The sequence below is a fragment of the Ovis canadensis genome, chromosome 2, assembly GCF_042477335.2.
Source record: "Ovis canadensis isolate MfBH-ARS-UI-01 breed Bighorn chromosome 2, ARS-UI_OviCan_v2, whole genome shotgun sequence".
Classification (NCBI taxonomy): Eukaryota; Metazoa; Chordata; class Mammalia; order Artiodactyla; family Bovidae; genus Ovis; species Ovis canadensis.
In genome coordinates, this window is record NC_091246.1 from 60,430,198 (window position 1) to 60,456,463 (window position 26,266).

Here is a 26,266-nt window from a genome sequence, read left to right on the forward strand (position 1 = left end):
CTATGGCATCGATGTCATCGATGTCATCTATGATTCTTATGATCTAATCATCTCTGTTTCTTGATAATTTTATTACTGATTAGTTCTAATCAATTACTTTCCATTCCTTGAACTGGCCAAATATTCTCTCACCTCAGTGCCTGTACAGATGCTCTGTCTGGGTCATGGTCTCTCTTTACCTTGCCTTTGCCTTAAGTCACTTATTATTCAAGTCTCGGCTTAGCTTAACTCTCTCTAGGAAACCTTTTATGACCCCTAAATTCTTGCCTAGATTCAGAGTACTGTATTTTTCCGCAGTGATATTTCTTATCCCCTTCATATTCAAAGTGTATGTGGGACTTTCCTGGTGGCCCAGCGGATAGGAGTCCACCTGCCAGTGCAGTGGACACGAACAAGTTCACTTCCTGGTCTGGGAAGATCCCACATGCCTCGGGGCAGCTAAGCCCATGCACCGCAACTACTGATCCTGCACTCTAGAGTCTGCGAGCCACATCTGCTGAGACTGCGTGTTGGAACTACTGAAGCTCAGGCACCTAGAGCCTGAGCAAGAGAAGCCACCACAAGTCCATGCACTGCAACTAGAGAGTAGCCCCTGCTTGCCACAGCTAGAGAAAGTCTGCGTGCAGCAGCAAAGATCCAGCACAGCCAAAAATAAATAAAATAAATAAATTTTTAAAAAACAAAAGAATGCTTATGTGTTTACTTATTTGTAGCCCCTGAACAACTATAAGCTTCAAGCGGCAAGGCTAGCATTATTCCAGTCATGAATCATTAGTGTCTAGCACAGCACTTGGTTCATAATAGGTGCTCAGCAGTTCTTTGATAAAGGAATGAATGAATGAATAAGATGCTTTAAATGTATTTGGCAGTATTTATTTCTCATGATGATGTTTACATTTATTGACATTTTAGTATATGACGTTATAAGCTGGTAAAATAGCATTATTTCTGTTTTTAAAATAGGCAAATAGAAACAGAGAGGCCAGATGACTTGCTTGGGGCTTTTCCAGGATTTTTAATGGTGAATGTGTATCTAATCTCTATGTACTGTAGATTTCCAGGTAGATGTCAAGATTATGTACCAAAGTTTTCTCCCACTCACTACTTCATTTCTCCTTTTACATTTTTACCACTGTAATTATCATTTAGGCTACACTGAAAGCTGGAGAGATGTATCACCCTGATTAATCAGTAATTTTGAGGATTTTTACAGAGTTTAATTATTCATCACTAAGCAAAGCCTCCTTTCCCCCCATGACTCTGTGTTAGTCTGGGCCCAGGGTACAGGAAAAGGGCATGTAACAGGTGGCAGCTTTTCCCTTGTAAGGTGAGATTATGTATAGAAATTCTAGAAGATTGTGAGAGGTTAGTCATTCATATTATCAAAGTGCTTTGTAATCGAAACCTGTGGGTTAGACCCAGCTTATGAATCATTATAATTAGATGTTAGTAAACAATTTCAAAACTGTGTGTCGTACCTGGAAGATTGGGGATGGATTCAAGATTCACTACCTTATCAGATTCTTCTGCTGCTGACACTTTGGCTAGGAAATCATTTAATTGTTAAGAGGAGAGAGTTCTTATATAAAATCAGTAATGTGATGAATGAAATGATCTTCTCTGTGATCTCTTAAAGGTATTCTTAAATAGAAATATTAAGTCATATTTAATATATTTAAATAGTTTATCATTAACTTCCATCCTGAGAATGTTTAAAACTAATGTGTATCATTTCTGTGTATTTGTGTGGGATGGGGGAAACATTTTATTTCTTTATCTGTAACTATGCCATAGAGTGTACCACAATTCAGTTGTTGAGATTACTACTCAAAGAACAGTGAGGCAAGACAGACAGTATCTGAAGGATTTTCTAAAAATTGCCTCTTGAATGTTACACAATGGAGGCCCCTGGTTCAGGCAGGAATCTGGAAGTGGAAGCAAAATTCGAGAGACCAGAAAACACTGACTTTCCTGAGCCCCATGCTAGCTTGACTAGAAAGTTTAAAGGTGATTTTGTTCACGCCTTTCAGGTAGCATCCTTTTTAAGTGGATGACCATGGAGCCCAAGAAGATCTCAGAAAAGCAGGAGGAAATTCTTTCTATCCTGGAAGAAAAATTTCCCAGCTTACCTCCAAGAGAGGACATTATCAACATCCTGCAGGAGACCCAGTCCAGTGCTCAGGGTGAGTGACTCTGTCCCTCAGCTGTGTCGTAGCTGCCAAGGAGGGTTTGGGGTGTGGATTGTTGCTGGGCCCCAGGAGGTGGACTTGTGTGTGCCTTTACTTTCTTCCCTAATGTTCATGCTTGGGCAAAGTTTTTAGGAACATCGTGTTGGCTCACCTGGAAGCAGACAGTTCACACTGCAGGCCTTCCTCTGAGGCCTTCGTACCTGGATGTGTGGTTAATTCATGCATCTAATAGGCACCCCAGACGCATCATTACAGGAAATCTCTGTGCTGGGAGGGCTCTATTTTGAGAATATGGCATGAACAATGTCAAGCGCAATGGGATTTCATAAATGAATTTGAGAAAAAAAAAATAAGAGAAGACTCTTAAGCAGATAAAATTATGCTGTAAGTCTAGGCTTTGTCAAGAGAGTGGATTCCCTGGTTCGTTTAACAGTAGTAATAATAACAGCAACAGTTCATTAAGTGTCTAATATACACGAGGTTCTGATGGTACAGCTTTGTATGAATTTTCATACTGAGTCCTCATGACAACCCTGTCAGGTGGAATTATTATCCCCAATTTTCAGATGAAAACACTGAAGCACAGAAAGGCATCTTTGCTTTCACATCATCACACACACAGCTGGCAGGTGGCCAGGCCAGGATTTAAACCCAGTCAGTCAGTCTTTAAAGTGTACAGCTTTCTCCTTTAGTTTGGAATCCTGCAGGGGCAGAGCCTGAAGCAAAGCAATATATTTGGGAGGTGATCCCAGGAAACACTGATAGAGCTTGGAACACTTTAACCAGCAAGTTATCTTTGTGGGAAATCAGGCCTTTATCTCACTAAGGAACTCTGGAAAAGAGTGTAAAATTGCACTGCAGAGTTTTCCTACCCGAGGGGTAGGTACCGTGGCGTGTTGGAACTTGTTTATCAGAACTCCAAGAGCTGGCTGTTAGATTTTCAGGTATTTTGTGAGTGGGTTGGTGTTGGGTTGGCAGGTTGAAGTCAGCCATGGTAGGAGTATTGACAGCACAGAAATTAAGGCCATGAATCAGGTTTGGTTAGGAGTATACCACTGCAATGTTGAGGGTTACTTAGTTGCAGGGACTGTTAATTTTCCTGGGGTGGGCTTTGATGGCCAGAGAAAGCCCTCCGGAAAAGAGATGCAGGTGCCGGTGGTTGAGCGACTTGCTGGGGCCTGAAAGTCAGAGGAAATGTGGGCGGGGCACCCGCACGCCTGACACACATTCTCTTACGTATGCACATGTGTGGATATATGTGCACGTGTAGCCAGGTGATGATATGCATTTTGTCATTCATTTTCAAAACTAGATCAAACTTTTCATGTCACTATATATTCTATAAGTCATTTTATGCTGTAGTATGATAGATGAAAACTTTTCAATCTTTGAGTGGGAAAGAAATATTTAGTAGCTGTCTGTTTCCCCATACTGCTCTGATTGATAGTGTTATAAGTTGAGAGGGTAAATATTAATAATAGGCAAATAATAGTTGACTCTGCCGTCTTAATGTACATCTGAGAAGGAGATACATGCTTTACTGGACTTTAGTATAGGTCTTCTCAAGAGTTTAGACCTGCTCTGTTGTGAAAATATAGGGTGAGAATTCAGTATTAAGCCAGACCCTTTCCTGTTTTCCATGATATATTTTATTGAAGCACATTGGTCTGCTGACTAAAACTATGCAGTTCTAGATAACTTATCCCTTCTGGATTATTCTCCCATCATTTAAGAAATCCCATAGCTCCTATTGCCAGAGCCTATTACAAGGGTGGCCAACTTAATTATGATAATTTTATGGGTCATATTTATAAAGTGCATTGTGAGTAAAATCACAATTGAAAACATGGATGCTTTCCTAAATGCATCCTGAATGCAAATTTTGGCCTTCCTAGGTGTTATTTGGTTATTTGCATGGTTATGTTGGTTTTTCTTGGAGAAGGAAATGGCAACCCACTCTAGTACTCTTGCCTGGAAAATTCCATGGATGGAGGAGTCTGGTAGGCTACAGTCCACGGGGTCGCAGAGAGTTGGACACGACTGAGCGACATCACTTTCTTTCTTTCTACAGTTCCTTTGGGGGAAGGACATGGCAACCCACTCCAGTGTTCTTGCCTGGAGAATCCCATGGACAGAGGGGCCTGGTGGGCTGCCGTCTATGGGGTTGCAGAGAGTGGGACACGACTGAGCAACTAACACACACACACACACACACACACACACACACACGTTGGTTTTTCTTACCTACGCTGCTTCTCTTCTCTGCTTCTGTCTGCTGTGGGTTTCTAGTCTGACCTCTGAGTATTTAATCTTCTGGTCTCCCCTGAAATTACTGGTTTCAGGTGGATTTGGTCCATAGAAGAGTTAGAAATATATGGGGCATAGGAGTCAAAGGAAGGGGAAGAGACTGTTGTATTTCTTCCTTGCTCCCTTCCTGTTTTGGTGTTTAGTTTCTGGCAACCCCTCTTCTCCTATCCCAGATATCTGTTTCCGTCACCTGAACTTCTGCTAGTATCTGGATGCCTCCCTGATTAATTTTCTCAGTCCCACCCACATCTCTGTAAGCATCCTACCATTAGAGAATCTTCTTTGGCATCCTGAGGGGTGAATTCTGTTTCTTGCTGGGATCCTCACTGATGCAAATATTATCACTATGTGATTCTTTGCCTTCATGTGTGTTTATTATGGTTAAAAGAGATATGAGAGGGGAAATACTGAAATTAAGAGGGTGATGTCTTCAAATAATCCCTTAATATTACCAAAAATCTCCCTCAAATATAATGTTTTTTCTCTCACCCGCAGGTTTAGGTATTGAACAGACAATGCTGAAGAATCTAAAGGAACTTTCAGATGGAGAAATAAAAGTGGCCATTAGCACTGTGAACATGACCCTGGAGGTAAGGGTGGGAAAGCTTTTTTGGCAATGATGGATTTTACACAACTGCACTTAGAGCAACTGGAACAGTTCTCTCTATTGCATAGTTAGTGTTTGTCTTTTGCTGCAAATGCTTCTTTACAATATATTTGACTAGAAATGTGCCTTATTACTTTGGATGAAAATACTGTGCTAAACCAATGAAAGATGCCAAACAAACCTGGATTCCCAAGATGAGTGCCATTTCATTCATCTCAGAATGAAACAAAACAAACATCTCAGAAAAACAAAACAGACTCACATTTGTATACATGTATGTGTATTTATATGTATGTAACCTATTTGGCAACAGTGATTATCTGTGTGTTTGGAGAAGGAAATTTAGATTCACTTCCTTTATCTGTACAGATATCTGCATTATCTGTAGATCTTTTCTAAGAAACCAAGTTGTTCTTTGGATTCTTTAAGCTCTTTGGATCCATGTCATTTTGATAATCAGTGATGAGAACTCTAGAATTAAGAAGATCCTCCTTCCAATCTGTTAAATGAATGATCCAGAGTGAATATAGCTCTTGGTTTTGTGTATTTCCTTGGTAAATTGTCTTTTGTCTACTTTGGGGCTTTTCAGTGACTTGCATGTTAATCCTAACTAGCCTAACTAACGGAATTATATTTTACAGAGGCACATTTGTGTGGTGTAGAAGTCTGAGTTTTTTTGTTTTTTGTTTTTTCTGTTACATTGCCTTGATCAAGTGATCCATCTTTAATTGAGGCACTGAACTCTCAAGTCAAGTTTATGGGGATAAAAATTGCTGAATAGGACTTGGTGTTTTCGGTTTTAGAATTGTATATTGCTATTTTTCAAATTTGTTTCATGGTAATGATTACATATCACTGTGTATATTTCTAGGGCATGTGTAGGGGTTCCATGCCTCAGAAAACCCAAGAGCATACCAGACCCTTTTTTTGTGAGTTCTTTGTAAAATTGTTTCTATTGTTTTGATAATGTAGTTTGACTTGTAGATCCCTATGAGTACCAGGAGGTAGAGTGTTGTCACTAAAGACACTCACATGTAATGGTGATATAGTGCCTCATAGTATATAGTACACATTCTCGTTGCATGTAGAAACTCAACTGTTTCTATGGACTTTTGCATTGATAAATGCTCCATGTAATTAGACGAAGATGTGATTCAGTGCAGGAAATACATGCAATTTGGGATGTAGTAACCAGATAATCACCCTCAATTAGAAATCTGCTTTGTGTCTAGAAATGCAAGGAAGACATGGATCTTGCAAGGGTCAGTAGCTCTGAGAATCATTTCTCCCAGTTCAAGCCTTAGGGTTTTCTTTCTCTTTCCCTCTTCCCGTTTCCCTTCATTTAATGGCAGCTTATTAGGTTTTAAATGCCTTGTTTGGAATTCCTTTCTAAATTAACATAGAGCATCTTGTAATTGCTTAGGGAACTGTCTGTAGTTGGCAAATTATTTTCAGGCTATTATTCTTATTATAGACTTACTGTAGCTTTAAGGTACCTTCATTTATAATATAGGTGTATACAAATAGCTTTGTCAGATATGTTAAACTGTAAATGTCAAGGTGAATAAGTGATAAAAAGATCATCTTAATCTTGAGAGTAATTTACACAGAGGTCCAGTAATTAGTCAGGCCGCTAACTACATCTCTGGAAGAGCTATATGATCTTCTTGGAAGAGGGAGAAGAATATTTATACATATAAGAAGGGTATGTAGATTAAACTGTAATCAACTGAATGAGAGCTTTTCACTTTTGTGTGGATATTAAGGATGACTCAGCAATGGAGAAGGAACTCCTTAGTAACATCGTGTATCTTCTTTGAAAGGGAACATGTACACTGTTTATTTACGCTTTTAGTTGGAAAAATCCGCAAGCTAAGGGCAGAGCTTGGTTTTCTCCATAGAGCTGTGATACAGTGGTGTTTTCAAGATCTCTGTCTGTATTTTACTATATTTCAACATTCCTTTCCCATCCGCATTTAAAAAATCTTGATAGAATCCCACCATCTTATTTTGTGTATTTTGGAACAACTGTCTAATTGCCCTTTAAATCTAGATATAGTCTCAAAGAAATGTCCTTAGTTGGTATGGCTTTCTAAATCTCATTTGTCCTCCAAAGCATGGTTGAGACCTAGCTACTTCCTGATGACTCCTAGAAATTCTCCATTTCCTATTACCACTTGCAAAATTGACCAACTTAGGACTTAAATATATACTGTATCTTCCATTAATTTTGAACTTGTTTTAAATATTTAGTCATAGTTAGACAATATTTCAAGTTAACTGGGGATAAAGATGGCATCGTTGAGTTCTGTCTCTCTTTAATTTCCTGGCACAATGCTGGAGACATAGTAGGTACTTGGTAAACACAAATCCGTGTTGGTGTCTGCCCTTTGTTCCTTTGATATCTGATTTTTATTTCCTTTTAAATTTAAGTAAGTCAGCTAGGAAAGCAAAGCCATCTATCTCTGCATTGAAAACAACTTACTTTGTTTCCTTCCAGTCAGTTTCAACTATAGCTGAAGGCTGAGATCAGATAGGTAAAATATAGCCCATATATTTGTCAGTAGAACTGCTTCTCCACCTGTTCAAAAATGGAATTGGTTACTTGTCCCTGGAAAGAATCACCTAGAAGCTCTGGGTGATACCAGGGTAATAAAAAAGAGGATTCCTTACCTTTTCAATGGCCCTTTGCAATGCTGCAGCTCCATAGTTGTATGTGTCATGACCTTTATCTGCCTGGTGACCCAGTTAATTTTTTTGGATGGAAATATTGAGAAAATGAGAAAAATTTGTCTCCTTGCGACACACATAGCATGTTCGTTGGAGGGAAGCATTGGTTTGAGCTTTAGAAACTACTGCCTTTAACAGATGGGTTAATTCTACCATATAGAGAGAAAGCTGCTAAACCTTTTGTCTCTCATTTGTATTGTAGTACATCTCACAAATGATAATTGTTCTAATTAAGGTTATATAGGTTACTGAAGGGGCTTCCCTGGTAGCTTAGCTGGTAAAGAATCTGCCTGCAGTGCAGGAGACCCCAGTTTGGTTCCTGGGTCAGGAAGATCCACTAGGGAAGGGATAGGCTACCCACTTCAGTGTTATTGGGCTTTCCTGGTGGCTCAGATGGTAAAGAATCTGCCTGCAATGCGGGAGGCCTGGATTCAACCCCTGGGTTGGGAAGATCCCCTGGAGGAGGGCATGGCAACCCACTCCAGTATTCTTGCCTGGTGAATCCCCATGGATGGAGGAGCCTGGTGAGCGACAATCCATGGGGTCACAAAGCGTCAGATGCAACTGAGTGACTAAGCACAGCACAGCAAATGTTACAGAAAAATCTACCCTTCAAAGTAAATAATTACAATAATATTCTTTCAGTGCTTTGTTCAATATATGAGGTCAGAATGTGTATGACTTTGAAAAGCAGTAGATAAAATGGTCTCATCAGAAGCAGGGCCAGAGTGCTGGTTCTTGCAGAGTATTGGAAGCTAGGACTGTGGAAGAGATACTGCCGTCCCATTTCACATGGTTTCCAGTTCATTATGAATCTGAATACAACACACATCCTGTGGGGTGTATACTCCACACATGGGAATCTATTTCATTCATTATGGTTGTGCCTGATCTTTTGTGACCTTTTCATTGTTTGTCAACTAGATTATCAGAAAAGAGACATGGATGGTTTTGATTTTATTCCAATCCTTCATTTTAATGGAGGAACCAGTAGAGAGAAATGAAGGTTATCAAAAACAAAAATCTATGTTGAACACTTTAAATAATAAACCTTAGGGGAAAAAAGAAGAGAATTTATGGATATTAAAGCATGTGCTTAACTGGGAGAAACCTGGCCTTTATGCTTTTGTCAGCAGAATGGAGTGATTATAAATCTTGGACCTACTTTACTCCTGGTAAAGCAGTATATATAGATGTTAAGGAAAGGGGACAAAATTTTCCAGTCCAGTCCAGTGCCACTGAAGCAAATGAGATTGCTCGTGGCAATACCACGTGAATAGTTCCCTTGCCAACACCAAGTATTATTACATCTCCATTAAGCATCTCCCAAAAGGCTGTGAGTCATTACCATCTTTCTTCAGGAAGAACAATAACCAGGCACTGACTTGATCACTTTTGCTATGACTAATCACATTATGAATTATCCCATAAATATGCTATATCAGTCTGCTGCCATAACAAAGCACCACAAACTGTGTGACTTAAACAATATAACTTTATTATGCCATGGTCTGGAGGCTGAAAGTCCAAGGTCTGCTATTGGCAGAGCAGGTTCCTTCTGAAAGCTGAGAGAGAATCTGACCCATGCTGTCGCCCAGCTTCTGGAGGTTCGCTGGCAGGCTTTGGTGTCCTTCGGCATGTAGAGGCATCACCTTGGTCTCTGCCTTTGTTGTCACATTGTCTTCCCTCTATGTATGTCTCCAAATTTTACCTTTTTTAGGCATATTGGATTAGGGCCCAAGTATAATGACCTTATCTTAACTACTATATCAACAATAATTTTATTTCCAAATAAGGTCATGTTCTGAAGTGCTGAAGGTCAGGACTTTGACATATAATAAGACTGTGAATGAACCTACTGTCTGTTAAGCACGTTTCATGTATCACTCACATGTGTTTTTATCTTAAATCAGTTTCCTTTAAATGAGAAACAGTGGGAATTTTCAACTCTTGAAGTTTTGTCTCCTTTATTTGGAACTGGAGTCCGAGGGAATAGCTCCAACTTGTTTTCTCTCTGGGGCCCCCTCATGACCAGACACTATGCTATTTGAAACCTGGAATAGAACACATGGGATGCATTCTGGTAAAGTGACTCAGACCTCTGACTCACTCTGCCCTGCACAGAGATTACCAGATGAGCTGCACCTTGGAACACTGCAGAGGGAAAAATAGCAACCTTTTCCCTTAGCATTCAGAACACAAACTAGAAATTATTCCCGATTCCCAATAAACTCCTTCCTAGTAAAAGTTGAACATCTACTCAGCCTGCAGTGAAGTATCTTTGCACCATTGTAACTGGTGATTTCAGACTGAAAGAACCAGTCTGAAACCTGGTTTACCAATTTTAAGCATCAAATATGATTTTTCATTGTTTTAGCTTGGAGTTTTTTTAGAGTTTGTAATGAAAGTACCTCGAGTATTTACCTGCCTTATTCTGTCATAAAATGCATAGTGATATTTGAGGAAGTAGATATTACTTTTGATTAACATGTTCTTTAAAATGCCAGACACTTATGCTAGAGGTGATTTTTCAAACCTGTTCAGCAAATCAGTGGAACTGTGTTTAACCACTGCCTCTGCTTCCTTTTGGGTCCAGGGTTTCCAACTCTTACTTGTTGAGAAGGAGTTGACATTTGATGATGCGTGCTCATGATATATCAGGCAGTGAACTTGCAAGCATTGTCTTACTTAATCCTCACAGCAGCCCCGTATGGAAGAGGGGGTATGATTGCCTCTATATTGGTTAAGGTAACTCTAACAGCAGCAACAGATGAACCCCAATCTTAAAGACTCAATACATAACTTATTCATTTTTGGTTATGCAGCAAAATTCAGTTTAGTGTTTCCGGTTGGGTGGCCAGGGGTGATTCAGAGACCATCTTTTAACACATGGCTCCCAAGGTTGCCTGAGACATCTCCATCCTATCTCTCAAGATGGAGAACTTGTAGGGCCAAAATTGGAAGGTTTTATGGATCTTGTAAGAACACAGCATCTGTCACTTCTCACGTTACATTGGCCCAGTCACATGGTTACATCTGACTGCAAGGAGGCTGAGAAATGCAGTCTAGTTACTTGCCAAGAAGGAGAACCAGTTTGATGAACAATTAGCCAGTCTCTGCCACAGTCTCCATCTTGGAAGTGAGGGTGTTGGAATCTGGGAAGGTTAAATCATTTGTCTAGTGCAGAGCTGAGACCAAAATCTGGGTCTGTTCTGTCCAAGCACTGTTCATTACGTGGGGTATGATGCCCACTCAGGGGCTCACTGGTAAGTCACCAGGTGTCAGTCATTGTCCGAACTCCAGGTGTCAGACAGCCTAGATAGACATCCTCAAGCAATCCTTGGCTGGAACTCTTGTTCTCCATACTCTTTGTACCAAGCCTCTTCCTCTTTATGTTCATATCTTTGCTTCTTTTAAAAATCATTTTAATTATTGACCTGTAAATACCATGTGAAGTGACGTGAAAGTCGCTTAGTCATTTCTGACTCTTTGTGACCCCATGGACCATATAGTCCATGCAATTCTCCAGGCCAGAATACTGGAGTGGGTAGCCTTTCCCTTCTCCAGGTGACCTTCCCAACCCAGGGATCAAACCCAGGTCTCCTGAATTGCAGGTGGATTTTTTTTTTTACCAACTGAGCTATCAGGGAATCCATGTAACTTCTAAGAATTCATAGTAAATATAATTATCAGCTCCTCAGATAGAAGAGATTTGGAAAAATAAGTCAAATAGATAAAAATAATAATAATAAATAGTACTATGAGGTCAGGGATAGGACATGATGTAGGAAGGAAGGAATTCTGATGTTTTTTCTCTGCCTGCCTCTAGAATTCAAGGACATGGGTATTCTGGTTTACCTGCTTGTGATATAACTTTTTCAAATCTGTGTTCAGAATAGAGAGCAGCCCAATCAGTGGAAATTTTTAGTGGTAGAGATTAAAAAGAAAATGAAACAGTGTTACTTTTGAGCACTATTTTAACTCCTAATAAGGAAATTCTGAGCAGTTAAGGTGTTAGGAGTTCTCAGTTCAAACCTGACTGAAGAGTCCCAAGGATTTTAAAGCAAATGACAAGCACAGTTAGGTGGCTTTCATTTTGTGAATTTAACAATCAATGTGTGCGTGTCAGCTGAAGTGTAAATTACAATATGAAACTAATTCAGAGCTAATAATTCATAGCTTCTTGAGGACAATGGCATAATGAAAAAGTGATACCTGAAATTAGAGTGTAGACTTGTGTTCCTACTCTGAGCTATGAGCAGTTCTTGGTAACCAGACATAACTGAAATGAGGGATTTGAAATTCCCTATTTAAAAAATGGTTTATCATATCAGTGGCAACAGCACTTTGTCTGAAAAAAATGTCCTCAGCACCAGAAGCATTTAATATTTAGAATCCTTACAATTTGTAGGTAGGTAGCTCCTTTTGCAGATGACCAAAAATATTTCAAGATAACTGATGAAGTCTACAAACTAGTCTCTCTAGAGTACATTATAACGAAATTCCCATTTTATATCTACAGTAAACTGAGGTTAAAGGCAACTTGATGTTTTCATTGTTTTTACCTATTGGCCACTTTCAGATGGCTTCTCAAGACTTGACCTAGCTAACCATACGTCTCTATATTTATTTCCTTCAGTGGTACAAAATAACTCAATACTTAACATTTAGAGATCATAAATTTCCTCATTATGTGCTGTACTATCTTTGCTATGGGAGGGCGTCCGGGACCTTTCTCCTTCTCCTGTGAAATGCTATAGAAATGTATCCACATGGAGGGGGTGGAAAAGAAGGAACATAGAACACATAGAGCCTGGGGACTTCTCTGGTGGTTCAGTGCTTAAGAATCTGCCTTCAAATGTGGGGGATTCGGGTTCGATCCCTGGTCAGGTAACTATGATCTCACATGCCATGAGGCAGCTAAGCCTGTTCCTATATGCCGCAACAAAGAGCCAGAGCAGCCAAAAATAATTTTAAAAAAAGAAAGAAAGAAAACAGAGCCTGCTCCAGGCATAAACTCTCCTCAGGACCTAGGAATTCCCACTGACTTCCTGGGCAACTGTGCAGTGGAAATGAGATAATGAGATCAGACGCTCTGAGGACACTGCCCCATCAAGAGGCTGTGTGGAATTTAAGGGATGCTAAGAAAACCACTAGACCATTCAGGTATGACCTAAATCAAATCCCTTATGATTATACAGTGGAAGTGAGAAATAGATTTAAGGGTCTAGATCTGATAGATAGAGTGCCTGATGAACTATGGAATGAGGGTCGTGACATTGTACAGGAGACAGAGATCAACACCATCCCCATGGAAAAGAAATGCAAAAAAGCAAAATGGCTGTGTGGGGAGAACTTACAAATAGCTGTGAAAAGAAGAGAAGCAAAAAGCAAAGGAGAAAAGGAAAGATATAAGCATCTGAATGCAGAGTTCCAGAGAATAGCAAGAAGAGATAAGAAAGCCTTCTTCAGTGATCAATGCAAAGAAATAGAGGAAAACAACAGAATGGGAAAAACTAGGGATCTCATCAAGAAAATTAGAGATACCAAGGGAACATGTCATGCAAAGATGGGCTCAATAAAGGACAGAAATGATCTGGACCTAACAGAAGCAGAAGATATTAAGAAGAGGTGGCAAGAACACAGAAGAACTGTACAAAAAAGATCTTCATGACCCAGATAATCACAATGGTGTGATCACTCATCTAGAATCAGACATCCTGGAATGTGAAGTCAAGTGGGCCTTAGAAAGCATCACTACGAACAAAGCTAGTGGAGGTGATGGAATTCCAGTTGAGCTATTTCAAATCCTGAAAGATGATGCTGTGAAAGTGCTGCACTCAATGCCAGCAAATTTGGAAAACTCAGCAGTAGCCACAGGACTGGAAAAGTTCTGTTTTCATTCCAATCCCAAAGAAAGGCAATGCCAAAGAATGCTCAAACTACCACACAATTCTGCTCATCTCACACGCTAGTAAAGTAATGCTCAAAATTCTCCAAACCAGGCTTCAACAATACGTGAACAGTGAACTTCCTGATATTCAAGCTGGTTTTAGAAAAGGCAGAGGAACCAGAGATCAAATTGCCAACATCCGCTGGATCATTGAAAAAGCAAGAGAGTTCCAGAAAAATATCTACTTCTGCTATATTGACTATGCCAAAGCCTTTGACCCTGTGGATCACAATAAACTGTGGAAAATTCTGAGAAAGATGGGAGTACCAGACCACCTGACCTGCCTCTTGAGAAACCTGTATACAGGTCAGGAAGCAACAGTTAGAACTGGACATGGAACAAAAGACTGGTTCCAAATAGGAAAAGAAGTACGTCAAGGCTATATATTGTGACCCTGCTTATTTAACTTATATGCAGAAATGAGAAATGCTGGACTGGAGGAAACACAAGCTGGATCAAGATTGCCGGGAGAAATATCAATAACCTCAGATATGCAGATGACACCACCTTTATGACAGAAAGTGAAGAGGAACTAAAAAGCCTCTTGATGAAAGTGAAAGAGGAGAGTGAAAAAGTTGGCTTAAAGCTCAACATTCAGAAAACAAAGATCGTGGCATCCGGTCTCATCACTTCATGGGAAATAGATGGGGAAACAGTGGAGACAGTGTCAGACTTTATCTTTTTGGGCTCCAAAATCACTGCAGATGGTGATTGCAGCCATGAAATTAAAAGACGCTTACTCCTTGGAAGAACAGCTATGATCAACCTAGATAGCATATTCAAAAGCAGAGACATTACTTTGCCGACTAAGGTCCATCTAGTCAACGCCATGGTTTTTTCAGTAGTTATGTATGGATGAGAGATTTGGACTGTGAAGAAGGCTGAGCGCTGAAGAATTGATGCTTTTGAACTGTGGTGTTGGAGAAGGCTCTTGAGAGTCCCTGGGACTGCAAGGAGATCCAACCAGTCCATTCTGAAGGAGATCAGCCCTGGGATTTCTTTGGAAGGAATGATGCTCAAGCTGAAGCTCCAGTACTTTGGCCACCTCATGCGAAGAGTTGACTCATTGGAAAAAACTCTGATGCTGGGAGGGATTGGTGGCAGGAGGAGAAGGGGACAACAGAGGATGAGATGGCTGAATGGCATCACTGACTCGATGGATGTGAATCTGAGTGAACTCCGGGAGTTGATGATGTTCAGGGAGGCCTGGTGTGCTGCAGTTCTTGGGGTCGCAAAGAGTTGGACACAACTGAGCGACTGAACTGAACTGAACTGAACCTCAAACATGACTATTGGACATGGGTGCAGAGGCAAAGAGAAAGAAGGCCATGGGAAGAACTACATGCCACTCCAGGAAGCCCAGGTAAGTTGATTGCTGGTGAATGAACAGGGTAGAGTCAGTGTCCCAGTTGATGGTATTTTACTTGCTGCATCTCTGGTGGACACTTTGATTCAAATTTGTATTAAAATATGAATTATTCATAGCCATTCTTTCTTTTTATTACATCCCCACTCCCAACATATCCATACATCTACTTTGCACCAAGGACATGGAAGAAAAGAGGGTTGAATGCTCCAGCTTAGCATTCCTGAGGTGTTGAGTCCACCTGGCTCCCCACTCACTGGTTTCTTCTTAAAATAAAATGGTGTTCCAATTATTTACTGCTCTTTAACAAGCTATCACCAGAGCCTAGAGACTTAAAATGTTATTATCTCTCATAGTTCTTTGGGTTTGGGGGGTTCAGATGGGTAGTGTTTACTCAGAGTTTCTCATAGTTGTTAGATGGTAATTACCTGTGAGGTTGTTTAGGACTCTCCAGGTGCGGGCTTCTCATAGACTGACACTAAGATTGCAAGAGAGAGCCACAAGAGTGAGCTTTCTCAGATGCAGATGGAAGCTTCTATTCTTGTTACATAATTTGAAATATCTCAGAATAACACTTCCATCATTTTTTATTGGTCATGCAGCTTCCTAAGATCAGCTCAGATAGATGATAAAATAGAATTAGCAGTGGTGGCTGGCAAATGTTTAACACTGGGCTCTCTGGGGGGGGAAAAATATATATATATATATATATATATGTGTGTGTGTGTGTGTGTATCCACACATATTACTGGTATGCAGGATATATAGCACACAATTTACAAATGATATACTGTTTACTGTAAATTCTATAGTATTAGTTGATTCTTACAGTATGAGTTAAATAATTTTAATGCAACTCTTGTATTACCAATTGATAAACCAGTATAGTTCCAACAAGAATGTGGTTGATGTTTTTGGCTTTTTAACAAAAAAGTGAAACAATGAAGACTTTTTTTCTGAACTGTGCCTGTAACAACATGAATGACCTCTTTGCCAACTTAAAGAATAGTTTTCAAATACTGGAATAATGTGTCCTCAGAATTTTTTTTTATGCTATTCACAATGTGATGGCTAGAAACACAATCCATTTTTAAGTGTGTAATTATTAATAACTTTTCCTACATTACTTTCTTAAGTTAAGACAGGCCCAGTTTTTCTGAAAAGAGCTAGATAGTAAATAGTTTAAATTTTGCCAAAAAGAAAAATTGAGGATTTTATGTGGGAACTTATATAATAACAATTGAAAAAGCATTTAGCTCATTGGCATACAGAAACAAGCAGTGGGCTGAGTTTGGCCTGTGGGCTATAATTTGCCAACATCTGCTGTAGAAAATCAATAAAACAATTAAGCTAGGTTTGATTTGTCGTGTTTGCCAATTTTCATAACATAAATATTCTTACCATGGGCAATTTCAAGGTACCAATGTAATGTCGTCAAAACACGGTTAGAGGGGACTTCCTTGGTGGTCCAGTGGCTAAAACTCTGACCTCCCAGTGCTGGGGGCCTGAGTTCAATCCCTGGTCAGGGAACTAGATCCTGCATGCTGAAACTAAAAGAGGCCATGTGCTGCAACCAAGACCCAGCACAGCCAAATAAATAAATGAATATTTTGTAAAAAAAACTCGGTTGGCTAAAAGAGTAGATCTGAGGTAGTATCACAAAAAAGAAATGAAGAATAGATCATCATCGTGTCATACACTTCCCAATCTGGTTTTATTTTTTTACAAATAAAATGGTAATGCAGTTAAAGTGTATAACAGATGCAATAGATGTAAATAATCTCAAGAACATAGATAATGTGGTAGAATAATTAGGAAGTGATGAGTTTTGAGAATTTATGACTTATTTTTAGTATGATTTATATAATGTGTAATATTTAATTTTTATAATGGCTGTGTTTAATTTATAAATAGTGGGTTTGCAAATTTCCTGAAAATTTTACAGTCATCTGTTACCAACCTGTACAAGTCAGTGCAAGCACACCACTGGGAATTAGACCCCAATTCTTTTTTGTATATTTTTTTCATTTATTTAATTGAAGTATAGTTGATTTAAAATATTGTGTTAATTTCTACTGTACAACAAAGTGATTCAGTTTTATATACTTATAAATTCTTTTTCATATAATTTTTCATTATGGTTTATCATATGATTTATCATTATGGGACTTCACTGATGCCTCAGATGGTAAAGAATCTGCCTGCAATGCAGGAGACCTGGGTTTGATCCCTGGGTTGGAAAGATGCCTTAAAGAAGGGAATGGCAATCCACTCCAGTACTCTTGCCTGGAGAATTCCATGGACAGAGGAGCCCACGAAGCTACAGTCCATGGGGTCTCAAAGAGCTGGACATGACTGAATGACTAAAGCAATACATTGAATATAGCTCCCTGTGCTGTACAGTAGGAACTTGTTTATCCATTCTGTATATACCAGTTTGCATCTGCTAATTCCAGACTCCCAATCCATCCCTCCCCTTTGCCCCTTCCTCCTTGGTGACCACAAGTCTGGTCTCTATGTCTGTGAGTCTGTTTTACTTTCATAGATAAGTTCATTTGTGTCATATTTTAGATTCCACGTATAAATGATAGCATATGGTATTTGTCTTTCTCTGTCTGACCTACCTCCCTTAGCATGATCATCTCTAGGTGCATCCATGCTGCTGCAAATGACATCATACCATTATTTTTTATGGTTTAACATTTCGTTGTATATATGTGCCACATCTTCTTTATTCCTTCATCTGTTGGTGGACATTTAGCTTGCTTCCACGGCCCAGCTGTTGTAAATAGTGCTACAGTGAACATTGGATACATGTAACTTTGGGAATTAGTTTTCTCTGAATATATGCTGAGGAATTGAATTCCAGGATTATATGACAACTCTGTTTTTAGTTTTCTGAGGAAGCTCTATACTGTTTTCCACAGTAGGTGCACCAACTTACATTCTAACCAACACTGTAAGAGGGTTCCCTTTTCTCCACACCCTTTCCAGCGTTTATTAGTAGACAGAATGATGGCCATTCTGACTGGTGTAGCTACTACCTCATTGTAGTTTTGATTTACATTTCTGTAATAATTAGTCGAACCAGTCCATCCTAAAGGAGACCAGTCCTGGGTGTTCTTTGGAAGGACTGCTGCTGAGGCTGAAACTCAAAACTTTGGCCACCTCATGCGAAGAGTTGACTCATTGGAAAAGACCCTAATGCTGGGAGGGATTAGGGGCAGGAGGAGAAGGGGACGACAGAGGATGAGATGGCTGGATGGCATCACTGACTCGATGGACGTGAGTTTGGGTGAACTCTGGGAATTGGTGATGGACAGGGAGGCCTGGTGTGCTGCGATTCATACGGTCACAAAGAGTTGGACATGACTGAGCGACTGAACTGAACTGAACTGAATAATTAGTGATGTTGAGCATATTTTCATGTTTTTTGGCCATCTATATGTCTTCTTTGGAGACATGTTATTTAGATCTTCTGCCCATTGGGGGCTTTCCAGGTGGCTCTAGTGGTAAAGAACCCACCTGTCAATGCAGGAGACATAAGAGACATGGGTTCAATCCCTGGTTTGGGAACATCCCCTGGAGGAGGGCATGGCAGCCCACTCCAGTGTTCTTGCCTGGAGAATCCCATGGACAGAAGAGGCTGGCGGGTTACAGTCCATAGGGTCACAAAGAGTCACACATGACTGAAATGACCTAGCATGCATGCCCATTTTTGATCAAGTTGTTAATTTTTTTAAATATTGAGCTACATGAGCTGTTTGTATATTTTGGAGATTAAGCCCTTGTAGGTTATTTCATTTACAAACATTTTTTCCCATTCTGAGAGCTGTCTTTTTTTTTTTTTTCTTTGTTTCCTTTGCCTTTTTGGCTTTTATTTATATTGCTTTGGGAGACTGACCTAAGAAAACATTGGTACAGTTTATGTCAGAGAATATTTTGCCTATGTTCTCTTCTAAGAGTTTTTAAAAAATTATTTGTTTGTTTATTTTTTGGTTGCATGAGGTCTTCGTTGCTGTGTGTGGGCTTTCTAGTTGCAGCAAGCGGGGGCTACTCTTTGCTGCAGGCTTCTCACTGAGATGGCTTCTCTTGTAGGGAACATGGGTTCTAGGCACTCAGGCTTCAGTAGTTGTGTCTCATGCACTCTAGAATGCAGGCTCAGTAGTTGTGGAGCATGAGCTTAGTTGGTCTTTGGAATGTAGACTCTTCCCAGACCAGGGATTGAACCTATGTTCTCTGCATAGAGAATCTGCTGGCAGATTCATATCCACTGTACTAACAGGGAAGTCCTTCTTAGAGTTTTGTGGTGTCAAATCCTATATTTAAGTCTTTAAGCCAGGTAGGTTTCTTTTGTGTATAATGTGAGGGTTTGTTCTAATTTCATTGATATACTTGCCACTATACGACTTTCCCAATACCACCTGCTGAAGAGACTGTCTTTTCTCCATGGTATATTCTTGCTTCCTTTGTCAAAGATTAATTAACTTAGGTGTGTGTTTATTTCTGGATTCTCTGTTCTATTCTGTTGATCCATATGTGTTTTTGTGCCAATGCCATGCTGTTTTGATTACTGTAGCTCTGTAGTATTGTCTGACATCTGGGAGGCTTATGCCTCCTGCTTTGTCCTTTCTCCTCAGGTTTGTTTTAGCAATTTGGGTCTTCTGTGTTTCCATCTAAATTTTAGGATTATTTGTTCTTGTTCTGTGAAAAATGTCATGTGTAATTTGCTAGGGATCACTTTGGGTAGTATAACCATTTTAACAATGTTAACTATGCTGAATTCAAGAGCACTGGACCCCAGTTCTTGATGTGAGGTGGAGCGTATGCCCTTAGGGAGGGAAGGAACTGAAGGTGGCCAACTTTGGAGACCATTTACCAAAGAAAGGGATTGCTCCTGGTACCCAAGACTGTGTCATCAGGTTCTAGGCTTTCTTCTGTGAATCAAGAAAAAGTAGGGTCTCTAGATGGGTAAGATGGGGAGGAAGGTGGGAGGGATGTTCAAGTGGAAGGGAACATGCATAAAACTATGGCCAATTCATGGTGATGTTTGGTAGAAACATCTTTACTACTGTAAAGCAATTATCCTTCAATTAAAAATAAATGTAAAAAAATGAAAAAGTGGGATCTTAATTGATGATTCCTAGTTTACTTATCTGATTGTATGCACTTCAGTCAGTGATATCGTATTTCTGACAGTTAATAATCTTGGCCTAGATTAAGAGTGGGTAGGGCCATGCTGCAGCTAGAGATAACGGGTCACGTGCACAGTACTGAACAGCACTGGGTGATTAGTCTTTAGAGTCCTCAGTTCAGTTCAGTTCAGTTGCTCAGTCATGTCAGACTCTGCAACCCCATGGACTGCAGAATGCCAGGCTTCCCTGTCCATCACCAGCTCCCAGAGCTTGCTCAAACTCATGTCCATTGAGTTGGTGATGCCATCCAACCACCTCATCCTCTGTCATCACCTTCTCCTCGTGCCTTCAGTCTTTCCCAGCATCAGGGTCTTTTCCATTGAGTCAGTTCTTCGCATCAGATGGCCGAAGTATTGTAGTTTCAGCTTCAGCATCAGTCCTTCCAATGAATATTCAGGATTGATTTCCTCTAGGATTGACTGATTTGATCTCCTTGCTGTCCAAGGGACTCTCCTCCAACACCACAGTTCAAAAGCATCAATTCTTCAGCGCTTAGCTTTCTTTACAGTCAAACTCTCACATCCATACATGACTGTTGGAAAAACCATAGCTTTGACTAGACAGACCTTTTTTTGGCAGAGTAATGTCTCTGCTTTTTAATATGCTGTCTAATCTGGTCATAGCTTTTCTTCCAAGAAGTGTCTTTTAATTTCAGATGGCTGCAGTTATCATCTGCAGTGATTTTGGAACCCCCCAAAATAAAGTCTGTCACTGTTTCCATTGTTTCCCCATCTATTTGCCATGAAGTGATGGGACTGGATGCCATGATATTTGTTTTTTGAATGTTTAGTTTTAAGCCAGCTTTTTCACTCTCCTCTTTCACTTTCATCAAGAGACTCTAGTTCCTTTTCACTTTCTGCCATAAGGGTGGTGTCATCTGCATATCTGATATATCTCCCGGCAATCTTGATTCCAGCTTGTGCTTCATCCAGCCCGGCATTTTGTATGATGTACTCTGCATAGAAGTTAAATAAGCAGGGTGACAGTATACAGCCTTGACGTACTCCTTTCCCAATTTGGAACCAGTCTGTTGTTCTATTTCTGGTTCTGCTGTTGCTTCTTGACCTGCACACAGATATCTCAGGAAACAGGTAAGGTGGTCTGGTATTCCCATCTGTTGAAGAAGTTTCCACAGTTTGTTTAGAGTCCTGTTGCTGCTGCTGCTAAGTCGCTTCAGTCGTGTCTGACTCTGTGCAACCCCATAGATGGCAGCCCACCAGGCTCTGCCATACCTGGGATTCTCCAGGCAAGAGCACTGAAGTGCGTTGCTATTTTCTTCTCCAATGCACCAAAGTGAAAAGTGAAAGTGAAGTTGCTCAGTCGTGTCCGACTCTTCACAACCCCATGGACTGCAGCTTACCAGGCTCCTCCGTCCATGGGGTTTTCCAGGCATGAGTACTGGAGTGGGGTGCCATTCCCTTCTCCATGTTTAGAGTCCTACTTGGATACAAACATCACAGCTACCCCTGCCTCTACTCATTAGTCACCTCCCATGCTGGGGACCAAGGCTCTTGTCCTAAAAGCCTTGTCTTCCCGCTCTGGTCTCTTCTATTCAGCTAAAGACATTCAGTAATGTATCCTGGTTTGTCACCAGTTTCCTCCCAGGTTTTACCATCATGGGCTGAGCTACTGAGACATAACATTCTTTGAACCACATTTTTCACAAATCTTTTTTCCCAGTCACTTCCTGTCTTTCCTTTTCTTATAGGTTTCATAGTTTTTCCTTTTCCATATGACCCCTGCTCCTTTTCAGAAACCCTGATCCATTCTTCACTGCCACTTCTCCTGCCTAGGTATTACCACACTTTCTTCCAGTAACTTCTTAATTATTTGTAATTAAAAAGCCAGTTAAAAAAATCTTTCTATATGTCATCAAAACGTCCAGGACTCTTCACTTAAATGTGATATTTTTGGTAGTTCTGTCACCTTATTTGGGAACCTCTCTTGTAAGTTCACAATCACTTTGGGAAATGGGCATATTATAAGAAGGCATTTTGAATACATTAATGTATCACTGCAACTTATGATAAATAAAAATTATATATTTTTAGACCTTCAAATGTAATAAGCAGGCAATTCTATTTTACTGAAATCCTTCAGTAGGAGCAGTAAGCTGACCCTTGCCTTGTGAAGGAAATGGAGCATCCATGCCCACCTTCCTGAGAAATGAGCTCCAAGATATGGTAGAATTCGGCAGCTCTCTTCTTAAGACCATTTAATAGATGTTGGTGTTTGGAGAGCTAATAGGTGTACTTTGGTTCTAGTCATTGTAACTTCCCATAAAATGACAAGAAACCAGAACATAGCCTGTTAAATTAATTCATTCTCAACTTCAGCACTGCTGAGGGAATTAAGAAATAGCATTTCACAAAATATGTTGGTGACAATTTGAACTTTGTATAGAATAATATCTAATTCCCTTCTGCATCTTTCTTTACAAGAATGGAAACCCTCAGGACATAGCAATATGCTAGGATGACTGCTCCTTCACTCTGTAAATACATTTTTTAAGTGTACTGTAATGTCATTTTGATGGTTTAGTTTCTGGAAGGATTTGGCTAATTACATTTCTAGGAGTGTACTCAGACCAGTTTTAGCTGCCCAGCGTTACTTTTAATAGCAGCTGTTACTTACCTTTCCTCTCACTTATTTTCCTCCCTCACCTACTTTTGAAGTTATTTTGCTGATTTGGAGACCTGACCTTGGTTTAAATTAGTTTGTCTGTAACACTCCTGTGAATCACCTGCAATATTTTAATGGTTAATTACTGCTTTGTATCAACTTGTCAGAGAAAAGCAGACAGGAAAATTGTTCCTTTTTTATGTGATAAAAGAAACTTGTTCAAAAGAGAAGCAGTGAAGTGGGCTGGTGGATGCCCCTTTCCCATCTGTGTAGGTAAACGCTGATGATCCCTTAAGTAACAGGACTCTTAGTACATACTGAGCTGAAATAATAAATTTATACCAAATACCCAGTGGCAATTTAAATAAAGAAGAAGACTCAAACAAAAGAGTGAAGTAAGCCAGAAAGAAAAACACCAATACAGCATACTAACACATATATATGGAATTTAGAAAGATAGCAATGATGACCCTGTATGCAAGACAGCAAAAAAGACACAGATGTGTATAGCGGACTTCTGGACTCAGAGGGAGAGGGAGAGGGTGGGATGATTTGGGAGAATGGCATTGAAACATGTATACTATCATGTAAGAATCGAATCGCCAGTCTATGTCTGATGCAGGATACAGCATGCTTGGGGCTGGTGCACGGGGATGACCCAGAGGGATGTTGTGTGGAGGGAGGTGGGAGGGGGGTTCATGTTTGGGATCGCATGTACACCCGTGGTGGATTCATGTCAATGTATGGCAAAACCAATACAGTATTGTAAAGTAAAATAAAGTAAAAATAAAAATTAAACAAAACAAAACAAAACAAAACAAAAGAATAATTTAGGATTCTTTCCAGAATAGACACCTTGTTTCTTAATCAACAGTGATTGCAGATTGGTTGTACAGCCTTTGTGGGGAAAGAGTGGGTTATGGTAGGTTGGTGGTGTCACCTAGTGGTAGAAAAGGTAAAACAGAATAAGATGCTAGAACTAGGATTTGGTAATTGTCTTCTTTTAGTCCTTCAAAAGAATAATTTAATGCTCCTTGTATTCATAGGGTAGCACTAGTCAATACCTCAAATATTTCAAATTTTAAAAATACAGTAGTATCCAGCATTTGTTGAGTGTTTCAGTCGCTCAGTGTTGTCCAAATCTTTGCAACAACAAGGACTGCAGCATGGCAGGCTTCCCTGTCCATCACCAACTTCCAGGGCTTGCTCAAACTCATGTCCATTGAGTTGGTGATGCCATCCAACCACCTCTTCCTCTGTCATCACCTTCTCCTCGTGCCTTCAGTCTTTCCCAGCATCAAGGTCTTTTCCAGTGAGTCAGTTCTTCGCATCAGATGGCCGAAGTATTGTAGTTTCAGCTTCAGCATCAGTCCTTCCAATGAATATTCAGGACTGATTTCCTTTAGGATTGACTGGTTTGATCTCCTTGCTGTCCAAGGGACTCTCAAGAGTCTTTTCCAACACCACAGTTCAAAAGCATCAATCCTTTGGTGCTCAGCTTTCTTTATAGTACAACTCTCACATCCATACGTGACTACTGGAAAAACCATAGCTTTGACTAGACAGACCTTTTTTGGCAGAGTAATGTCTCTGCTTTTTAATATGCTGTCTAATCTGGTCATAGCTTTTCTTCCAAGGAGCAAGTGTCTTTTAATATCAGATGGCTGCAGTTACCATCTGTAGTGATTTTGGAGCCCAGGAAAATAAAGTCTGTCACTGTTTTCATTGTTTCCCCATCTATTTGCCATGAAGTGATGGGACTGGATGCCATGATCTTCATTTTTTGAATGTTTAGTTTTAAGCCAGCTTTTTCACTCTCCTCTTTCACTTTCATCAAGAGGCTGTTTAGTTCCTCTTTGCTTTCCTCAACTCCCATGGGAGCAGGTATAAGGGTAGTGTCACCTGCATATCTGAGGTTATTGATATTTCTCCCAGTGATCCTGATTCCAGGTTGTACTTCATCCAGTCCAGCATTTCTTGTGATGTACTCTGCATATAAGTTAAATAAGCAGGGTGACAATATACAGCCTTGATGTACTCCTTTCCTGATTTGGAACCAGTCTGTTGTTCCATGTCTGACTGTTGCTTCTTGACCTGCATACACATTTCTCAGGAGGCAGGTAAGGTGGGCTGTGATTCCCATGTCTTTAAGAATTTTCCACAGTTTGTTGTGATCCACACAGTCAAAGGCTTTGGCATAGTCAATAAAGCAGAAGTAGATGTTTTTCTGGAACTCTCTTGCTTTTTCCATGATCCAGTGGATGTTGGCAACAATTTGATCTCTGGTTCCTCTGCCTTTTCTAAATCCAGCTTGAACATCTGGAAGTTCACGGTTCACATACTGTTGAAGACTAGCTTGGAGAATTTTGAGCATTACTTTACTAGCATGTGAGATGAGTGCAATTGTATGGTAGTTTGAGCATTCTTTGGCAATGTCTTTCTTTGGAATTGGAATGAAAACTGACCTTTTCCAGTCCTGTGGCCACTGCTCGGTTTTCCAAACTTGCTGGCATATTGAGTGCAGTACTTTCACAGCATCATCTTTTAGGAGTTGAAAGAGCTCAACTGGAATTCTATCACCTCCACTAGCTTGGTTCATAGTGATGCTTCCTAAGGCCCACTTGATTTTGCGTTCCAAAATGTCTGGCTCTAGGTGAGTGATCACACCATCGTGGTTATCTGGGTCATTAAGATCTTTTTTGTATAGTTCTTCTGTGTATTTTTGCCACTTCTTCTTAATATTGTCTGCTTCTGTTAGGTCTATAACATTTCTGTCCTTTATTGTGCCCATCTTTGCATGAAATGTTCCCTTGGTATCTCTAATTTTCTTGAAGAGATCTCTAGTATTTTCCATTCTATTGATTTTCTCTATTTCTTTGCACTGATCACTGAGGAAGGCTTTCTTATCTCTCTTTGCTATTCTTTGGAACTCTGCATTCATATGGGTATATCTTTCCTTTTCTCCTTTGCCTTTAGCTGTACCATAAATTTTATTTTTACTTTCTCAAACCTCCATGACTGCCCTTTGAAATAGGTCCATTATTATCTTCAGTTTGTAAATTAACTATAAAAGACTATTCTAGAAATGGTAGTTCATGACATGAAGTATTTGTGGCTATGTTTTGCCTTCCAACATTTTAGACTAGCATTCTTTTCATGATGCCATTATGAAATCTAATTTCCAGTGTCTTTATAATGCCTGTTCCAAGAACATCTGCTGGTGACTCTCCATTGTTTTGGTCTCTTAGTGTGCTTTCATTTTAACCACAGCCAAATAGGTCATCTTGTACCTACCTG

At 39.9% G+C, this 26,266-nt stretch overlaps 1 protein-coding gene across 3 annotated transcripts in view; it reads left to right on the forward strand.

Annotated features, from left to right (window-relative positions):
• Window positions 1-26,266, forward strand: part of PRUNE2 (prune homolog 2 with BCH domain) — a 291,389-nt gene that overhangs the window by 73,945 nt on the left and 191,178 nt on the right. For all 3 annotated transcript variants that reach the window (XM_069576309.1, XM_069576310.1, XM_069576307.1), the window contains exons 5-6: window positions 2,031-2,183; window positions 4,992-5,086. In XM_069576309.1, the coding sequence (XP_069432410.1) occupies window positions 2,031-2,183; window positions 4,992-5,086 (248 nt within the window). The remainder of the gene's footprint in view (window positions 1-2,030; window positions 2,184-4,991; window positions 5,087-26,266) is intronic.